General features: G+C 50.6%; 1 protein-coding gene across 1 annotated transcript in view; it reads left to right on the top strand.

Annotated features, from left to right (window-relative positions):
• Positions 1 to 776: 776 nt before the first annotated feature.
• Positions 777 to 16,575, top strand: part of hdc (histidine decarboxylase) — a 32,048-nt gene continuing 16,249 nt past the window's right edge. The window contains exons 1-7 of the mRNA XM_052040177.1: positions 777 to 804; positions 6,200 to 6,372; positions 6,718 to 6,831; positions 8,480 to 8,602; positions 11,883 to 12,017; positions 12,886 to 13,029; positions 15,858 to 15,924. Coding sequence (XP_051896137.1) covers positions 777 to 804; positions 6,200 to 6,372; positions 6,718 to 6,831; positions 8,480 to 8,602; positions 11,883 to 12,017; positions 12,886 to 13,029; positions 15,858 to 15,924 — 784 coding nt within the window. The remainder of the gene's footprint in view (positions 805 to 6,199; positions 6,373 to 6,717; positions 6,832 to 8,479; positions 8,603 to 11,882; positions 12,018 to 12,885; positions 13,030 to 15,857; positions 15,925 to 16,575) is intronic.

The raw sequence follows: 16,575 nt of genomic DNA, 5'->3' as shown, positions 1-16,575 counted from the left end.
GGTGGGAGCAGGCTGGGAGCACTGGCTACAGCTTTGGTTTCCTGAACAGGAAAGGACACGCTTGCCGTGAGAGGGAGTGCAGATACATTCACTGGACTGTGGCAGGTTTGGTATATGAGGAGGGACTGAGCAGGCTCAGCTTATTTCCTTCAGGGTTTAGATGGATGAGGGCTGATCTTATTGAAACGTACAGAATTCCAGGTGATCTGGTTGCAGAGAGATGTTCCCACCGGGTGAGGAGTCTAGAAGATAACATTTCTTTATTGGTCACATGTACATGGAAATACACAGTGAAATGTATCTTTTTGCATAGTGTTCTGTGGGCAGCCTGCCAGTCCCCCTCACCCAATCCCTCCCATCACCCCACCCAACCCCTCCAATTTCCCCATGGGACCCTTCCCATCCGCCCCCACAATCCTTCCTACCCTTCTCACCCAATCCTTCCCATCCCCCACCCAACCCCCAACCATCACAGTACAACCCCCACCCTCCCATCTTGACAAAACCCCAAAACCTTCTGATCCGCCCACAAGTCACGCCCCCCCCCCGCAGCCAAAACCCTCCGGATCCCATCCCCTTCCCACCTCACCACCACCTCCCTCCCCAAAAAAGCACATTCAGTAAAATTCGGGTAAAGTCCACGAACAAGGAAACCCCTGACTCCATTAGCCCCTCCCCCAAGGTGGTGGGCGGGGCCTCCAGATGGGCGGGGCATCGGTGGGCGGGGCTTGCGTGGATTTAAAGAGCCCCCCGGCCAGGCTGGCGAAGCAGCAGCGATGGAGCGGGACGAGTATCGGCGCTGCGGTGAGTAACCGGCCGCCTGCCCGGGGGGTGGGTGGGTGGGGGGGGCTGCTGGATCCCCCCGACCCGACCCGACCCGACCCGACCCGACCCGACCCGACCCGACCCGACCCGACCCGACCCGACCCGACCTCAGCTCCATCCCACATACCCCGCAGCACCAACCTGCCCAACCAGGGTTGCATCAGGAACCTTGGAGAATCCGCGGCAATGGGGCGCTCCTTCGCCACTGCCCCGCCAGCGGCGCGGCGCTCCCTCGCCACTGCCCCGCCAGATGTGACTGGCTGAGATGCAGTTTGATGGGAGCGAGTGAGAGGCTGGGTGAGGTGCCCCGGGGGCACTGAGTTGTCCCTGAAAACCACCCGCTGGGCCCCCAGACTCCCCCAGAACCCGCCGCAGGACCTGTACCCTGTATCCTGTCCCGGACGAAGCGAGAGATTGTTGGCGAGGGTTCTCCTTGCAATATAAAAGCAGCAGGGGGCCGTTCGGCCCTTCGTCCCTGCTCTAACTTAATACTCCTCGACTCCAGTAATATCTGTAATCGATCGAATATACTCACTGACTGAGCCTCAGGGCCAGTGTTAGACCTTAAGATATAGGAGCCGAATTAGGCTGTTCGGCCCATCGTGTCTGTTCTGCCGTTCAATCATGGCTGATTTTTTTAACTCCATTCTCCCGCCTTTTCCCATTATCCTTAACCCCCTTAACCAATCAAGAACCTATCAATCTCTGTGTTAATACACTCAATGACTTGGCCTCCATCGCCCTCTGTGGCAACAAATTCCACAGATTCACCACCCTCTGGCTGAAGAAATTCCTCTTCATCTCAGTTCTAAAGGGATGTCCCTTTATTCTGAGGCTGTGCCCTTGGATCCTAGACTCTCCCAATACTGGAAACATCCTCTCTACACCCACTCTATCCAGGCCTTTTAGTATTCCATAGGTTTCAATGAGATCCCCATCATCCTTTCGAACTCCATCGAGTACAGGCCCAGAGACATCAAACGCTCCTCACACGTTAAGCCTTTCATTCCTGGGATCATTCTTGTGAACCTCCTCTGGACCCTCTCCAGGGCCAGCACATCCTTCCATAGATACAGGGCCCAAAATTCTAAAGGTTCTCCAAGTCCTGGATAAAGGGATTTCTTCTCATCTCAGTCTAGTCACTTGTTTTGAGAACCTGCATCACTCTCTGAGTCCTGTAGGAACTTTGACTTTTAATGAGCTCTCTTCTCATTCTTCTAAAGGACAAGACTGCTTAATCTCTCCTTCTTGGACAAACTCCACCCTAGTGAACCTTCACAACACCCTCAATTGCAAGTACATCCTTTCCAAGATAGGGAAACGAGACCTTGCCCAATATCCTCGGCACAGTTTGGCAGCTGAAGTGGACAAGAATAGGCAGCAGCTGATAGGCCACTGGCAGAAGTGATGGCAAATGAATCGGCTTCCCTCTTGTATGTGTGCCCATGATATCAGACTGAGCTTTGGGACAATCCATCTTCTGTTTCCCACTCCTGCTCTCTCCCATCACCTCTCAAATCTTTGGCACAGCCAACCTACTGAAGAATTCAAATACTTCCTTTATTCAACAACTTGTGTTTACTTGAATTTGGGATCTGAGTATCATGGACAAGGCCAGCATTTATTGTCCATCCCTAGTTGGGATGATATTGAATTTGGTGTGGCACCTTCTAGAACTGCTGGGGTCAATCTAGTGAAGGTTCCCCAGTACCTTGGGGGGAGGTTCCAAAATTTGGTCCAGTGACAATGAAGGACTGGAGATGTACTTCCTTGTTAGGGTGGTGGGTGACCTGGGGGAGATCTTGTTGGTGTTCTCATGCACCTCTGCCTTTGACTTCTGCTTCCAAGAAGGTCATGGTTTTGGGATGTGAGTTGCTCACCACAGGACACCCAGTATCTGACTTGCTCTTGTGTGCATGGGATCTACGTGATCAGTCCATTTGAGCTTATGGTCAATGGTAACCCTAGGATGCTGATGGTGGGGCACTTGGTGATGGATATGCCCTTGAAAGTTAAGGGTAGATGGTCAGACTTTTTCCAGGAATGCAAGGGCTTACATACGAGGAGTGTTTGTTGGCTGTTGAACTGTATTCATTGGAGTATAGAAGAATGAGAGGGTACCTCATAGAAACATTTCAAATGTTGAAAGGACTGGACAGAGTAGATGTGGCTAAGTTGTTTCCCTTGGTGGGTGAGTCCAGGACTAGAGGGCACAGTCTCAGAATTAGAGGGTACCCATTTAAAACAGATGAGAAATTTCTTTAGCCAGAGCATTGTGGATTTATGGAATCCTTTGCCACATACAGCTGTGGAGGCCTGATCATTGGGGGTGTTTAAGAAGGAGATTGATAGGTATCTAATTAGTCAGGGTATCAAGGGATATGGGGAAAAGGCCAGGAAGTGGGGCTAGATGGGAGAATAGTTTAGCTCATGGTGAAGTGGCAGAGCAGGCTCGATGGGCCGAATAGCCTACTTCTGCTGTTTTGTGTTGTGATCTTTTTGAAGATGGTCATTGCCTGGAGCTTTTGTGGTTTGAATGTTACCTCTGCCCAGCCTGAGTGTTATCTGAGTCTTGGTGCAGGCTTGGGCTGCTCCCTTTGCTGAGAAGTTACAAATGAATTAAACATTGTGCAATTATTTACAAACTTCCCACTTCTGACATGATGGACAGAAGGTGGTTGATGCAGTAGCTGAAGGTGGTTAGACCCAGGACTGCCCTGAGGAACTCCTGTAGCGATGTCCTGGGGCTGGGATGACTGACAACCACGGGCATCTTCCTTTAAATGAGGTGTAATTCCAACTATTGGGGTGTTTTTTCTCCTTGATACCCACTGACTTCAGTTTTATCAGGGCTTCTTGATGCCACAATTGGTAGAACGCTGAGGTTGGTTACACCAGTGTACACAGGACACATTTTAGTCTGGAAACATCTTCTGGAGATTAACAAGATGAATGGTCAGTGAGTGTTGTTTCCAGGGTGTGGTCTGACTGAGTGATATTGACAGGGACGGCCTGTTAAATCACCACGTGATCTTCCACGTTGAGCTGATTGGGCAGAAGGCTGTTGTGTGACAACTTATCCAACTCAAAATGTAAGGTCATCAGATGTCAGAACAGCAACAGGGACAGGAGTGGCCTGTTCCTGTTCTACTCCTTTCATTCTTCTAAGCCCCTTGAACCTGATCCATCATTCAACAGACTCAAGGCTGACGTCCGATCTCCCCGTCATCAGGTTCCCTCAGTCTGCGAAAGTCTCAGCCTTCGAGTCATCGTCATCCAGCACAGAAACAGGTCCTTTGGCCCACCTCATCCATGTTTTTGCCCATCTACACTAACCCCAATTGCCCTCATTGTCTGTATCCTTTTATGTCTTTCCTATTTAAGTGTCTAAATGCCTCTCAAACTTACTGACTGTATCTGATTCCAGCTCCTCTGGCAGTGAGTTTCAGATATCAACCACTCTGTTTAAAACAAAAGCCTTGCCCCCTTTTAAATCTCCTTCCTTTCACCTTAAACCTGTGCCCTCTGGTTTTGTACACTTTAAACTCCATCTGCCATTGCTCCACCCAACCTTGCATCTGATGTCTATCCTGCTGTAGCCTTAGACAGCCTTCCACACTGCCCACAACCTTACTAATCACAACCCCCACGTTCACATCCAAGCTGTTAAGGTATGTCACAAACAGTGGAGGTCCCAGCACCACTCCCTGTGGGACACCACTGGTCACACTTCCGATCAGAAAAGCATTGTTTCTCCACCATCCTACCACCAAGCTGATTTTACATCCAGTTAGACAACTCGCCTTAGGTCTCGCATGTCTTAACCTTCTGGACCATCCTACCATGCAAGACCTTGACAAATGCCTTCCTAAAGTCCGCCTGGACAATATCTGCTGCCTTGTCTTCATCGATGTTACCTCCTCAAAAAAACTCGATCAAATTAGGGAGATGGGCTTTACCCACAGAAAGCCGCTCTCTTTATACCTCTCTTTATACCTTCCTCTCAACCAGGCATAAAGGGAATCAGAGCCGTACTGCACAGAACAGGCCCTTCAGCCCACTAGAGAGGTAAATGCCTGACTCAAAGCTTGGTATGGGAGAAATGGGTTCAATTCTTGGGACACTGGCAGCAGTTCAGGGAAGGAGAGAGCTGTTCCATGGGAAAGTGCTCCACCTGAACGATGCATGGATCAATGTCCTGGTGAATTGCATAACTAGGGTTGTAGATAAGGCTTTAAACTAGTTAGGAGGGGAGAAGGCTCCAAGAACAGAAGTTTAATAAATTAGGAGGAAATGAAAGAGCAATGGTGCAGGATAGTGAGGGGATACTGTTTGTTATAGTGTGATAGGCCAGGGCAGAAGATGTAAAAGAAAATGTGCAAAACAGCAAGTTCTGAGTGGCAAATGACTGAAAAGAAAAAGCTGAATGTTCTTTAGTTGAGTGCATGCTTTTTTCATCTTACCTACTGTGCTGTGACTTTCTGGACCCTTGGACTGAGGTCGCTCTGTTCCTCAATATCCCTGAGGTTCTTTCCATTCATTCCCTTACTAGTCCTCCCAAAGTCCACTTATCAGGGGTAAGTTCCATTGATCAGTTGGAACAATATCAGCAGCCGACCACTATTTTCATCATTAACATGAATTTTTGCATCATCTACAGAATTACTGATTAAGCTTTCTGCATTAATTTCCAAATCTTATTGCATATAACAAACAATAAAGTTCCCGATGGTACACCATTGGTCACAGGTTTCCAATCACATAAACAGCCCTGCACCAACACTCTGCCTCCCATTGCCAAGAAAAGTTTAGATCAAAGTTTGTAACCTGCCTCGGATCCTGTGGTCTCTGACCCTTTGAACGACTGTCCCAAATGAAACCTTGCTAGAGGCCTTATTGAAGTCTACGTCGACCACATCAGGGGCACTGCCCCATCAATGCACTATCTGTGGGGGAGGGTTGAGATGGCGGGTGGATGGAGCGAAGGGTGGGGAGGGGAGGTGTTGGGGTGGATGTGGGCGAGGGGTGGCTGGGAGCAGGGATGGGTGTGGGGAGGGGGATGTGGAGGGGAGGAGTGAGTGGGGAGGGGTGGGTGTTGGGTTGGGGTGGGGGAGGGGTTGGCGATTGGTGGATGTGGGGGAGGATGTGGCGGGGCAGATGAGGTGGGGAGGGTTGGAGTGGGTGGGGGAAGGGTGCGGAGCGTGAGGGAGGGGGAGCGGTGGGCGTTGGGGTGGGTGTAGGAGAAGGGTGGCGGAGTTGGGATGGGTGTTGGGAGGGTGGACGGGGGTTGGTGGGAGAGAGGAGGGGTGGCTGGGGCGAGTAGTTGGCCCTGGCTGTAGGATGGTCCCGATGAAGGAGCTCCGCTGTGCCCCAGGGAAGGAGCTGGTGGACTACATCGCCGAATACCTGGGCACGGTGCGGCGGCGCCGGGTTTACCCCGTTGTGGAGCCCGGGTACCTGCGCCCCCTGATCCCGGCCTCCGCCCCCCGGGACCCAGAGCCCTGGAGCAACATCTTCGCCGACGTCGAGAGGCTCATCATGCCCGGGGTAGGTCGGGGACCCTCACCAGCCCTCACTCCCCCACCCCCGCACACCCCCCCCCACCCCCCCCGTACCACCACCCGGTGGAGTTAGCGTCAATCTCTCCACCTTGTGCACTCGGGAGGGGTTTGCGAGCTCCGGGCGGCAGGTTTTGCGGGCTTTGGGCGAGGATTTGCGGACTTTGGGCGGGGGTTGCGGGCTCCGGGCGGCAGGTTTTGCGGGCTCCGGGCGGCAGGTTTTGCGGGCTTTGGGCGGGGATTTGCGGGCTTTGGGCGGGGGGTTTGCGGGCTCCGGGCGGCGGGGGGTTGCGGGCTCCGGCTGGGCTCTAACCCTCCCGGTGTCCCGACGCAGCTCGTCCACTGGCAGAGCCCGCACATGCACGCCTACTACCCCGCACTCAACTCCTGGCCGTCGCTGCTCGGGGACATGTTGTCGGACGCCATCAACTGCATAGGATTCACCTGGGTAAGGAACTCGGCCACTCGGCAACGCGCGGTCGGGGCGCACCCTCTGGAGGGGCTAACCGAGGTCGGGGGGGGGGGGGGGGCGGAGGGCTTGGTCCAGGAATCCGCCCCTCTCAGTGCGGGCTCCAGCCCTGAACCCTCGGGTCGGGGATCCTGAGCCCTGAGCAAGCCGTGGCCGGGACAGCGGAGAAACCCCGCTGGCCGCGCTGCAGGAGCAGGAAAGGACACGGTGTATGACGGGGACTGGAGGAGGAGGAGGACTCCTCCCTGGAAACCCCAGGCACTGGTAGATGGCTGATGTCGTCCCGGCAAGATTCGGCGAGGATGTCCACACCACACGTGTTCTGAAAGCGGTGGACAACCAGGAGACAGACCGCCACTGAATCCCGTCCACATCTCCACCCTGGCTCTGGAATGGCAACCATAACAGGAGAGCTGCCACGGGAAAATCGGTGTCTAAGAATTCTCAGAGGCTCGGGGAATCCCCCCTGGGTCCGCACCTCAGATGTGACGGTCCCTAAGCCGTTGGAGCCACGGGAGGTGTCCTGGCTGGTCTGTCCTGGTCCATCAGTTTCTCCAGCAGATGATACTGCCACAGGTTTGAGGAGAACGATCAGGGAGATCCAGGACCTCAGTCAATGGTAAACACAAAGCATTCTTAGGGGGAGGAAAACAGACTGAGAAGCATCTGAAAGCTGAAGTCCCACAAAAACCTCATCCTGAACACAGATGGCCTGTGAGAGGAGATCCAACAGCAGGTGTGACCACAACGTGGATGCTTTCTCCAGACCATCACAACCCAAGGACCCTCCCTATTATGGACCAAGAGGAGAACTTTTCAAGGATAGAGAGGCAGTGAGCAAATTCTGAAGAGGAACCCTGAAAAATTCCTGAACCATGAATCTCTTTGTCACGAGTGCATTTAACTCTATCCCACGCCACCTTGTCCACAATCTGCTAGAGATTGAAACAGTCACCTGAAAACGGAGAAACAAGAAAGCCTCCAGAACAGGGGGCATCACTGCCGCAGCGCCCCAACCTATCTGCAGAAAGCTGGGGACATAATGTCCCAGGATATGAGTTTTAGGAAGGAAGGGAACAAGTGGCGGGTCAATAAGAAGTGAGGTAAGTCCAGTTTCAGAAATGATCTGGGCCCAGAAGCTGTGGAGGTAAAAAAAATGAAAAGAAAATGTTGGTCAGAGTAATGTACAGTCCCCGAGCAGCAGCCACCCTGTGGGAAAGAGCAACCATGATGGGGTAGGTGACAAGAGTACACCTGTGGGTCTGGGTGAGAGGGTGGGGGTTCACAGCCAGCAAAGAAAGAGATCTGTGTTCTTTGGATTTCAGAAGAATGAGGGGTGATCTTGCTGAAACATATATAATCCTAAATGAGCACAAGGTAGATGTCAAGATAGTTGCACTAGTAGGAGAGATTCAAATGAGAGACTTAGTTTCAGGATAAGGGGCTGGTCAGTTAAAACTGAATTGTGCTGTAGGCAACTGGCATAGAGCAGGGGGTGAGGCCTGGGGCAGATCAGCCATGGTGGGGCAGGTTTGAGGGGCCGAGTGGCCTCCTCCTGCTTTGTGTGATCTTGGGCTGAGGATGAACACCAGATGGTTCCACTGCACTGACTGGTTTTGATTTACAGGCCTCAAGTCCCGTCTGTACTGAGCTGGAGATGTGCGTGTTGGATTGGCTGGTGATGATGCTGGGTCTCCCCAATCACTTTCTGCACCATCACCCCGAGAGCCGTGGAGGGGGAGTGCTGCAGGTACCTCGTGTCCACCAGTGTCCCCCCTCAGTGCTGAGGTACACTGCTGCAGTGACCAATATATTTCAGCCTTTGTCTCTGATGTTGTCACTGTCAATCCATTAGGAGACAGCAGGCTGGCTCCGCACTCTGTGCAATGGGATCAGAGTCTCCCACTTGGGATAATTGTCCGATTCACTCAGAATGTTCCAAAGAATGGACTGGAGGAAAGTTGAAGAAAAGCTTGGGGGCTGTAGCCTTTCAGCCGGGCCTCTGCTCCCAGATTTTGCAAATGTGAACTTTGCACTCATTAGTTCCTACCGCTTCTCTGAGCTTGCTGCCGATGAGTGGATGAAACCATGACCACCACAGGCTCTGGGACCTGGGTGGAAAGTCCAGCTTCCCAACTAAGGTGCTTCAACAGCTGCTGTCTGTCCCTGAGAATGAGACAGGAACTTTTCATTAAATATCTGCCCATGGTTTGACACCAAATAAAACAGCCCCAAGCGTCCTTCATTATGGAATCATAAAAATTCAGTGGAGAGGAGGAGGCAATTTGGCCAACTGAGCCTGTGCTGGTCACAATTCCACTTCCCAACGCTTGGTCCACAGCCCCAGTGCATGGATGTTCAAGTACTCCTGCAGACACTGTTTAAATGCCCTCCCACCGTCTCAGTAAGTGAGTCCAGACCCCTACCCACCTCTGGGTGAAAACCCATCGCTCCTCACCTCTCCCAACCTCCTACCTCCTGTGCCATGATTGCATATGATCTAGTCCTTGTAAAGCACCTCTGCAGTGTCATCACATCCAGCCTGCACACAGTGACCAGGGTTGTGCCCAGTGCTCCGGCTAAGGTCTGACGAGAGCTTTGTTCAGTACTTGCTTGACCTGCATGCTCTTGTATTCTATGCCCAGCCAATAAGAGCAAACGTCCTGTTTGCCGCCTTAACCACATTCTCTACCTAACCCAGCTACCATGGGGGCGTGTGGATCCCTCAGATTCTCTACACCTCAGTATCCCACCACATCATGTTTCCTTGCCTGGTTTGCCCCTCCCCTCATGCACTCCCCGCACTTCTCCAGACAAAACTCCATTTCCCACTCCATCTCCCAGTCTGTTGATGTCTTCCCGCAGCTGAGAACCTGCTTCCTCACAATTAGCCAAATGGCCAAGTTTATTTGAAATTCCTGTCTGTGGACCGTCAGTTGTATAGACCATCGAGCCTTCCATAGACAGCAGTGGACCAATAAATCCCCGCTGCACACAGCCTCCCATCACCAGGATCCACTTTGCTTTCTGTCATTGAGCCGGACAGCACAGAAACAGGCCCTTCAGCCCATCATGTCCATGCCAACCTTATTTGCCCATCCACACTAATCCCATTTGCCCATACAAGGGCTGAATCCTTCTATACTTTGCCTGTTCAAGTGCCTGTGGAAATGTCTCTCAAACACAGTGATTGTACCTGCCTCCACCACCTCTTCTGGCAGCACATTCCAGATAAGAAGCCCTCTCTACATAAGACAAAACTTTCCCCTCAAATCCTTTCTCTCACCTTTAACCTACACCCTCTTGTTTTTGACACCCCACAATGGGAAAAAGATTTTGACTATCTGCCTTGAATCCCAAGGTTTCTCTGTTCACCAACATTCCTTAGTGCCTTACCATCAAATGTATATGTCCTACCCCTATTTAACTTCACATAAGGCATCACCTCGCACTTGAACATCTGCCAATACTCTGTCCAACTTTCCATCTGATCTACATTCTGCACCCAGCTTTGGACAACCTGCATCACTATCCACAACACTGCCAAGGTTCACATCATCTGTACATTTACTCATCATACCTCCTACATTCATATCTGTCATTGATATATGCCACAGACAAGTCTCAGCACTGATCAATGGTACATCACTGGTCATAGAAACATAGAAAACCTACAGCACAATTCAGGACCTTTGGCCCACAAAGCTGTGCCGAACATGTCCCTACCTTAGACACCCATAGCCCTCTATTTTTCTCAGCTCCATGTACCTATCCAAAAGTCTCTTGAAAGACCCTGTCGTATCCGCCTCCACCACCGTTGCCAGCAGCCCATTCCACACACTCACCACTCTCTGAGTAAAAAAACTTACCCCTGACATGCCTCTGACTATCTACTCGATCAATACCTCTCATTATGTTTTATACCTCTATCAGGTCCCCCCTCATCCTCTGTCGCTCCGAGAAAAGGCCGAGTTCCCTCAACTTGCTTTCATAAGGCATGCTCCGCAATCCAGGCAGCATCCTTGTAAATCTCCTCTACACCCTTTCTATGGCTTCCACATCCTTCCTGTAGTGAGGTGACCAGAACTGAGCACAGTACTCCAAGTGGGGTCTGACCAGGGTCCTATATAGCTGCAACATTACCTCTCGGCTCCTAAATTCAATTCCACAGTTGATGGAGGACAATACACCATATGCCTTCTTAACCACCGAGTCAACCTGTGCAGCTGCTTTGAGCATCATATGGACTCTGACCACAAGATCCCTCTGAACCTCCACACTGCCTAGAGTCCTACCATTAATACTATATTCTGCCATCATATTTGACCTACCAAAATGAACCACTTCACACTTATCTGGATTGAACTCCATCTGCCACTTCTCAGCCCAACTCTGCATCGTATCTATGTCCTGCTGTAACTTCTGACAGCTCTCCACACTATCCACAACACCTCCAGCATTTGTGTCATCCGCAAACTTACTAACCCACCCCTCCACTTCCTCATCCAAGTCGTTTATAAAAACCACAAAGAGTAAGGGTCCCAGATTTCCAATCAGAAGAGCATCCTTACACCACCCTCTACCTCCTATCACCAAACCAGCTTTGGATCCAGTTAGCCAGCTCACAGTCCCATGTACCTCTGGACCAGCTGTCCATGTGGGACCTTGTCAAATTCCTGACTGAAGTCACCAATCTACTTTTATCCAACCCTGCCAATTTCCCTTGGATCTCGTGACTTTCCCTTCCCGACCAACCTGCCATGTAGGACCTGGTCAAACGTTTTGCTAAAATCTACTCAGAATACATCAAATGTGCCACCCTTATCAATATTTTCACTTACCTCCCCGGGAAGAAATGATGTGTTGACCGTTGAGCTCCTCTGAGTTTGAATTGCTGCAGATAAACCAGTAATTGGGTGAGAGGCGAGGCTTCCTGACACGTGCGGTTTATCTGAAACAGCTGCCAGAATCTCATTACTAAATGTGAGTGTACAGAAGCCGTGTGCTGACTTAGATTTTATCCACGGCAGAGCACGGTCAGTGAGTCCACGTTGATCGCCATGCTGGCTGCAAGAAAAGCCAAGATCGCTGAACTGCAGTCCGATGACCCCAGCGCAGATGAAGCAGTACTCGCCTCCCGACTTGTTGCATATGCCTCTGACCAGGTAAGACCTGCCCTGACCACCCCCGACACCCCCCAGTGCGGTTTCTGTTTAATCCCACTCCATACTCGAGGTGTCGGACCGTGTCATCAGCAAATTTGGTGCAGTTATTCCAAATTAATTTAGATTGTTCAAGCCCACATTCACTCCCTCCTCACCAAGCTACCAGTGCAGGTGCTGCCCACGTTGTGTGGCACTGCACCCGTGTTTGGGACGGACCCAGGATGCAGCTGGCAACTCCAAACAGGGCTTCCATGAGGCTCTGTAGACCATCAGCAGGGGGACGATTGTGTTTACAATTGGATCTGTTATCTCACGGTTCAATGGCCTTCTGTTACTGGAGTCAACCAGGAGTCAAGGAGGAATGTAGACATTCATGTCAGGAGCATTAGAGGTGTTGCTGAAACCTGGAGAATTACATGTATGTGGATCAGCAAAGACAGCTGTGCTACACAGAGCGGTGGTGGAGGGTGACCTCACCAAATACTGCCAGAAGTATGAGAGCTGAGGCTTTGGTGGGGAGCCAGTGGATCTGATGGGTTTGAGGTCTACCTCACATCCCTGTGCTTTCAGACCAGCTTCAATGTCACTGTAATCCCCTCCAGCCCTACAACCCTCTGAAATCTCTGCTCTGCTCTGCTCTGCTCTGCTCTGCTCCAGTTTTGGACTCTTGCTCAACCCCATTTTCCGGCACTGGATCAGTGACGGCCATTCCTTCAGCTGCCTGGACCCTGATCTCTGCCTAATTCTCTCCTGAGTGATCAAGCCTTGTTCTGCTGTTGTTCAGTGGCACATTGTGCTTGGTGCTCCCTGCTAAGATGCACTTCTTTCACAAAACACAAACCGTTCTTGATCTACTTTTTTTTGGAAGGCTCACTCGTCAGTACAGAAAGGAGCTCTTATCACTTTAGTAAAACTCCACTTACTGGATACTGATGAGGACTTCTCTCTGCGAGCAAAGACCCTGAGCCAAGCATTGGAAGCTGATCGAAGACGCGGGCTTGTTCCATTCTTTGTAAGTCTGAGAATATTCCCATTATTATTTTAATGCAAGAGACCTGACGGGAAGGCAGTTGGACTCAACACGTGGATAGGCACGTGGGACTGGGACATCATGGTTATTGCAGAAATATGGTCGCAGGATAGGCAGGACTGACAGCTCAATGTTCCGGGGTACAGATACTATGGGTGTGATGGAGTTGGGGGTAAGAGAGGAGGGGCAGTTGCTCATTTGATCAGAGAGAACATCATGATAGAACTTAGAGAGGATATTCCTGGGAGATCGTCTGGTGAGGTTATATGGGTGGAAATAGGAAGGGGGTGATCACTTTGATGGGATTGTACTATAGGCCCCTCAGTAGGCAGCGGGAAATAGATGAGCAAATATGTAGGGAGATCGCAGAGAGCTGTAGGAATAATGGAGATTCTAATAGTAGGGGATTTTAACGTCCCTAATGTTGACCTGGACCGCCACAGAGCTAAGGGATTGGATGGGGCAGAACTTGTTAAGTGTGTCCAGAAAAGTTTTTTCAAGTAATATGTAGATGGTCCGACTAGAGAGGGGGCAACGCTGGACCTCCTGTTGGGAAATGGGGCAGGACAAGTGACTGAAGAGTCAGTGGGGGAGCACTTTGGGACCAGTGACCATAATTCGATTAGTTTTAGAGTAGTTATGGAAAAGGATAGGACTCGTCCACAAGATCCAACATCGGGGCAAGGGTATTGGACAGGAATTTGCAAAGGTTGATTGGGAGAGGGTGTTTGCAGGTAAAAGGGATGTCAGACAAGCGGAGTGAGACAGGGAGAGCTCAGGCCAGCATGTCCCTGTTGGAGTGACGGGCAAGGCTGGCAGGATTAGGGTGATGAGGAATATTGAGGCTCTGGTCAGGAAAAACAAGGAGGGATTCATCAGGTAATGGCAGCTGGGATCAAGTGAATCCCTTGAAGAGTACAAGGGATGTAGGAGTGCACGAAGGAAATCAGGAGGGCAGAAAGAGGACATGAGATGCTCTGGCATATAAGGTGAAGGAGAATCCCAAGAGATTCTATAGGAACATTAAGAGCAAAAGGGTAACTCGGGAGAGACTGGAGCTCCTGAAGGATCAGTGTGGCCGTCTGTGTGTGGAGCCACGGGAGATGGGCGAGGCCATAAATGAATATTTCTCATCTGTATTTACTGTGGAGGAGGTCAGGGAACTTTAGGAATTCAGGGAAGAGAACAGTGATGTCCTGAAACATATCCACATTACAACAGAGGAGGTGCTGGCAGTCGTAAAGTGCATGAAGGTGGGATTTATCCCCAGGCCCTGACTAGGACATTGTGTGGTGGAGGAACTGAGGTGGAAGGGCCAGGAGAAATGTACAGTTGTACACTTTGGAAACAGAAATAAACGGGCATATTATTATCTAGAAGGAGAGAAAATTCAAACTACAGAAGTACAAAGGGACTTGGGGGTACTCGTGCAGGATACCTTAAAGGTTAACCACCAGGTCAGATCGGTGGTAAAGAAAGTGAATGCTATGTTGGCATTCATTTCGAGAGGTATAGTGTATAGAAGTAAGCAAGTGAGGCCTCATTTGGAATACTGTGCACAGTTTTGAGCCCCATATCTTAGGAAAGATGTGTTGATGTTGGAGAGGGTTCAGAGGAGATTTACGAGAATGATTCCCGGAATGAAAGGGCTTACGTATGATGTATGTTGGCTCTTGGACTGTACTCACTGGAGTACAGAAGAATGAGAGGGGACCTCATAGAGACATTTAAAATGTTGAAAGGACTGGACAAAGTAGATGTGGTCAAGCTGTTTCCCTTGGTGGGTGAGTCCAGGACCAGAGGGCACAATCTCAGAATTATAGAGTACAGGTTTAAAACAGAGATGAGGAGAAATTTCTTTAGCCAGAGGGTGGTGAATTTGTGGAATTCCTTGCCACGTACAGCAGTGGAGGCCTGATCATTGGAGGTGTTTAAGGAAGAGATAGATAGATATCTAAATAGTTGGGGTATCAAGGGATATGGGGATAAGGCCGGAAATTGGGGTTATGTTCCCTCCCCCCCAATTTCTCATTTCTTTTTCTTTTCTTTGGAGCAGACTCGATGGGCCAAATGGTCTTGTGATCTTGTGAGATCAGTGACACATCGAGGGCAGTTTATTTCCAAGCAGAGGGTGGTAGGTGTGTGGAACAAGCTGCCAGAGCAAGTGGTAGAGGCGGGTACAATTACATACAATTACTTTTAAAAGGCATTTGGATAAGTACATGGATAGGAGGGGTTTAGAGAGATATGGGCCAAATGCAGGCAAATGGGACTAGTTCAGGTAGGTAGTTTGGTTGGCATGGACGTTGGGCCGAAGGGCCTGTTCCTGTGCTGTATGACTCTGTGAATCTGTGACTCTATTCAGTTTCTTGATTCTAGAATTTCTCTATGGGGCAGGTTTGGGTTGGGTAACCTGCTCTGTGCTCCTGGGAACAGTTGAGCATTATTTTGAGTGAATTTGAAACATTGATTCTTGCTCAAAGACAAACTTTACGAACAAATTTTTTTTTGCAAAGGTGGACAGTTTGTGGGGTTGATATGGGTCCTCAGTTGGACACAATTCACCCCTGGGTGGAATTCCTCTGTCCAGGGGTGGAGACATGTTGAGCTTCAGAGGAGTCTTTGGACTTCAGCACCTTTGACTCGGATATCAAAGGCCTGCACTCTAATGACAGCTCTTCTTGGGAGGTGCCTGTAACTGGGACCTGGTTCCTCCAAGTGTGGCTCACTTGGATGCCTTTAAAACCACTACTTCAGAGATGGTCCTGCCCCGGTGTACTTGCCTGATGCCGGTCTTGCTTGCCTTTCAGCTCTGTGCCACATTGGGAACAACTGGTGTGTGTGCCTTCGACTGTCTGAGCGAGCTCGGACCCCTCTGTAAGTTGCTGTTTACCGAATTACTTCTAGTTTGTGAGTTTTTGCTGTAGTGGAATTTCATTCCTGCAGTGACTGGAACCAGAACGAGGAAAGTCATGGCCAGGATACTCCTGAACAACCACCTCCCAGTGATCTGCTCCTGGACTCACTGAGAGGTCCACCCATCCGGAGGCAGGGTGGACGTGGTCCTCACTACGTGTCATCTCCAAGGGAAATGCAGGCATGTGTCGAGAGTCTTGGGTCCTGTGAGTGACACCAGGCGGCCCAGTGTCCACAACACCTCCCAAACTACCCACCCACCTGTCCTGTCGAGCACCTCCTGCCCCAACTGTGCCAGACGCTGCGGATCCCACATTGTCCTCATCAGTCATCTCAGAAATGGAGTGGATGCAAGTCATCCTGGACCCTAGGAAGGTGGTCCTGTAGCTGTGGCCGATCTACTGCGTTACAGTTCCAGCGTGACCTCTTCTGTTCTTGGCTAATGCAGACAAGCACCCAAATGCCTTTTAACCATTTTATCTGTCTGTCCTACTGCCTTTGGTGACCTGTGCACCCCACTCCCTCCACCCTTCTTCTGGGTGAATGTGAGACACATATGCCTGTGGGCAGGGCTGGAAAACAGAGCCGTCTGTTCAGCTGGGATGCTCGGGA

The sequence above is a fragment of the Pristis pectinata genome, chromosome 28 (genome assembly GCF_009764475.1).
Source record: "Pristis pectinata isolate sPriPec2 chromosome 28, sPriPec2.1.pri, whole genome shotgun sequence".
Taxonomy (NCBI): Eukaryota; Metazoa; Chordata; class Chondrichthyes; order Rhinopristiformes; family Pristidae; genus Pristis; species Pristis pectinata.
Note: the sequence above shows the minus strand (reverse complement) of the source record. Positions and strands in the feature narration are given on the sequence as shown.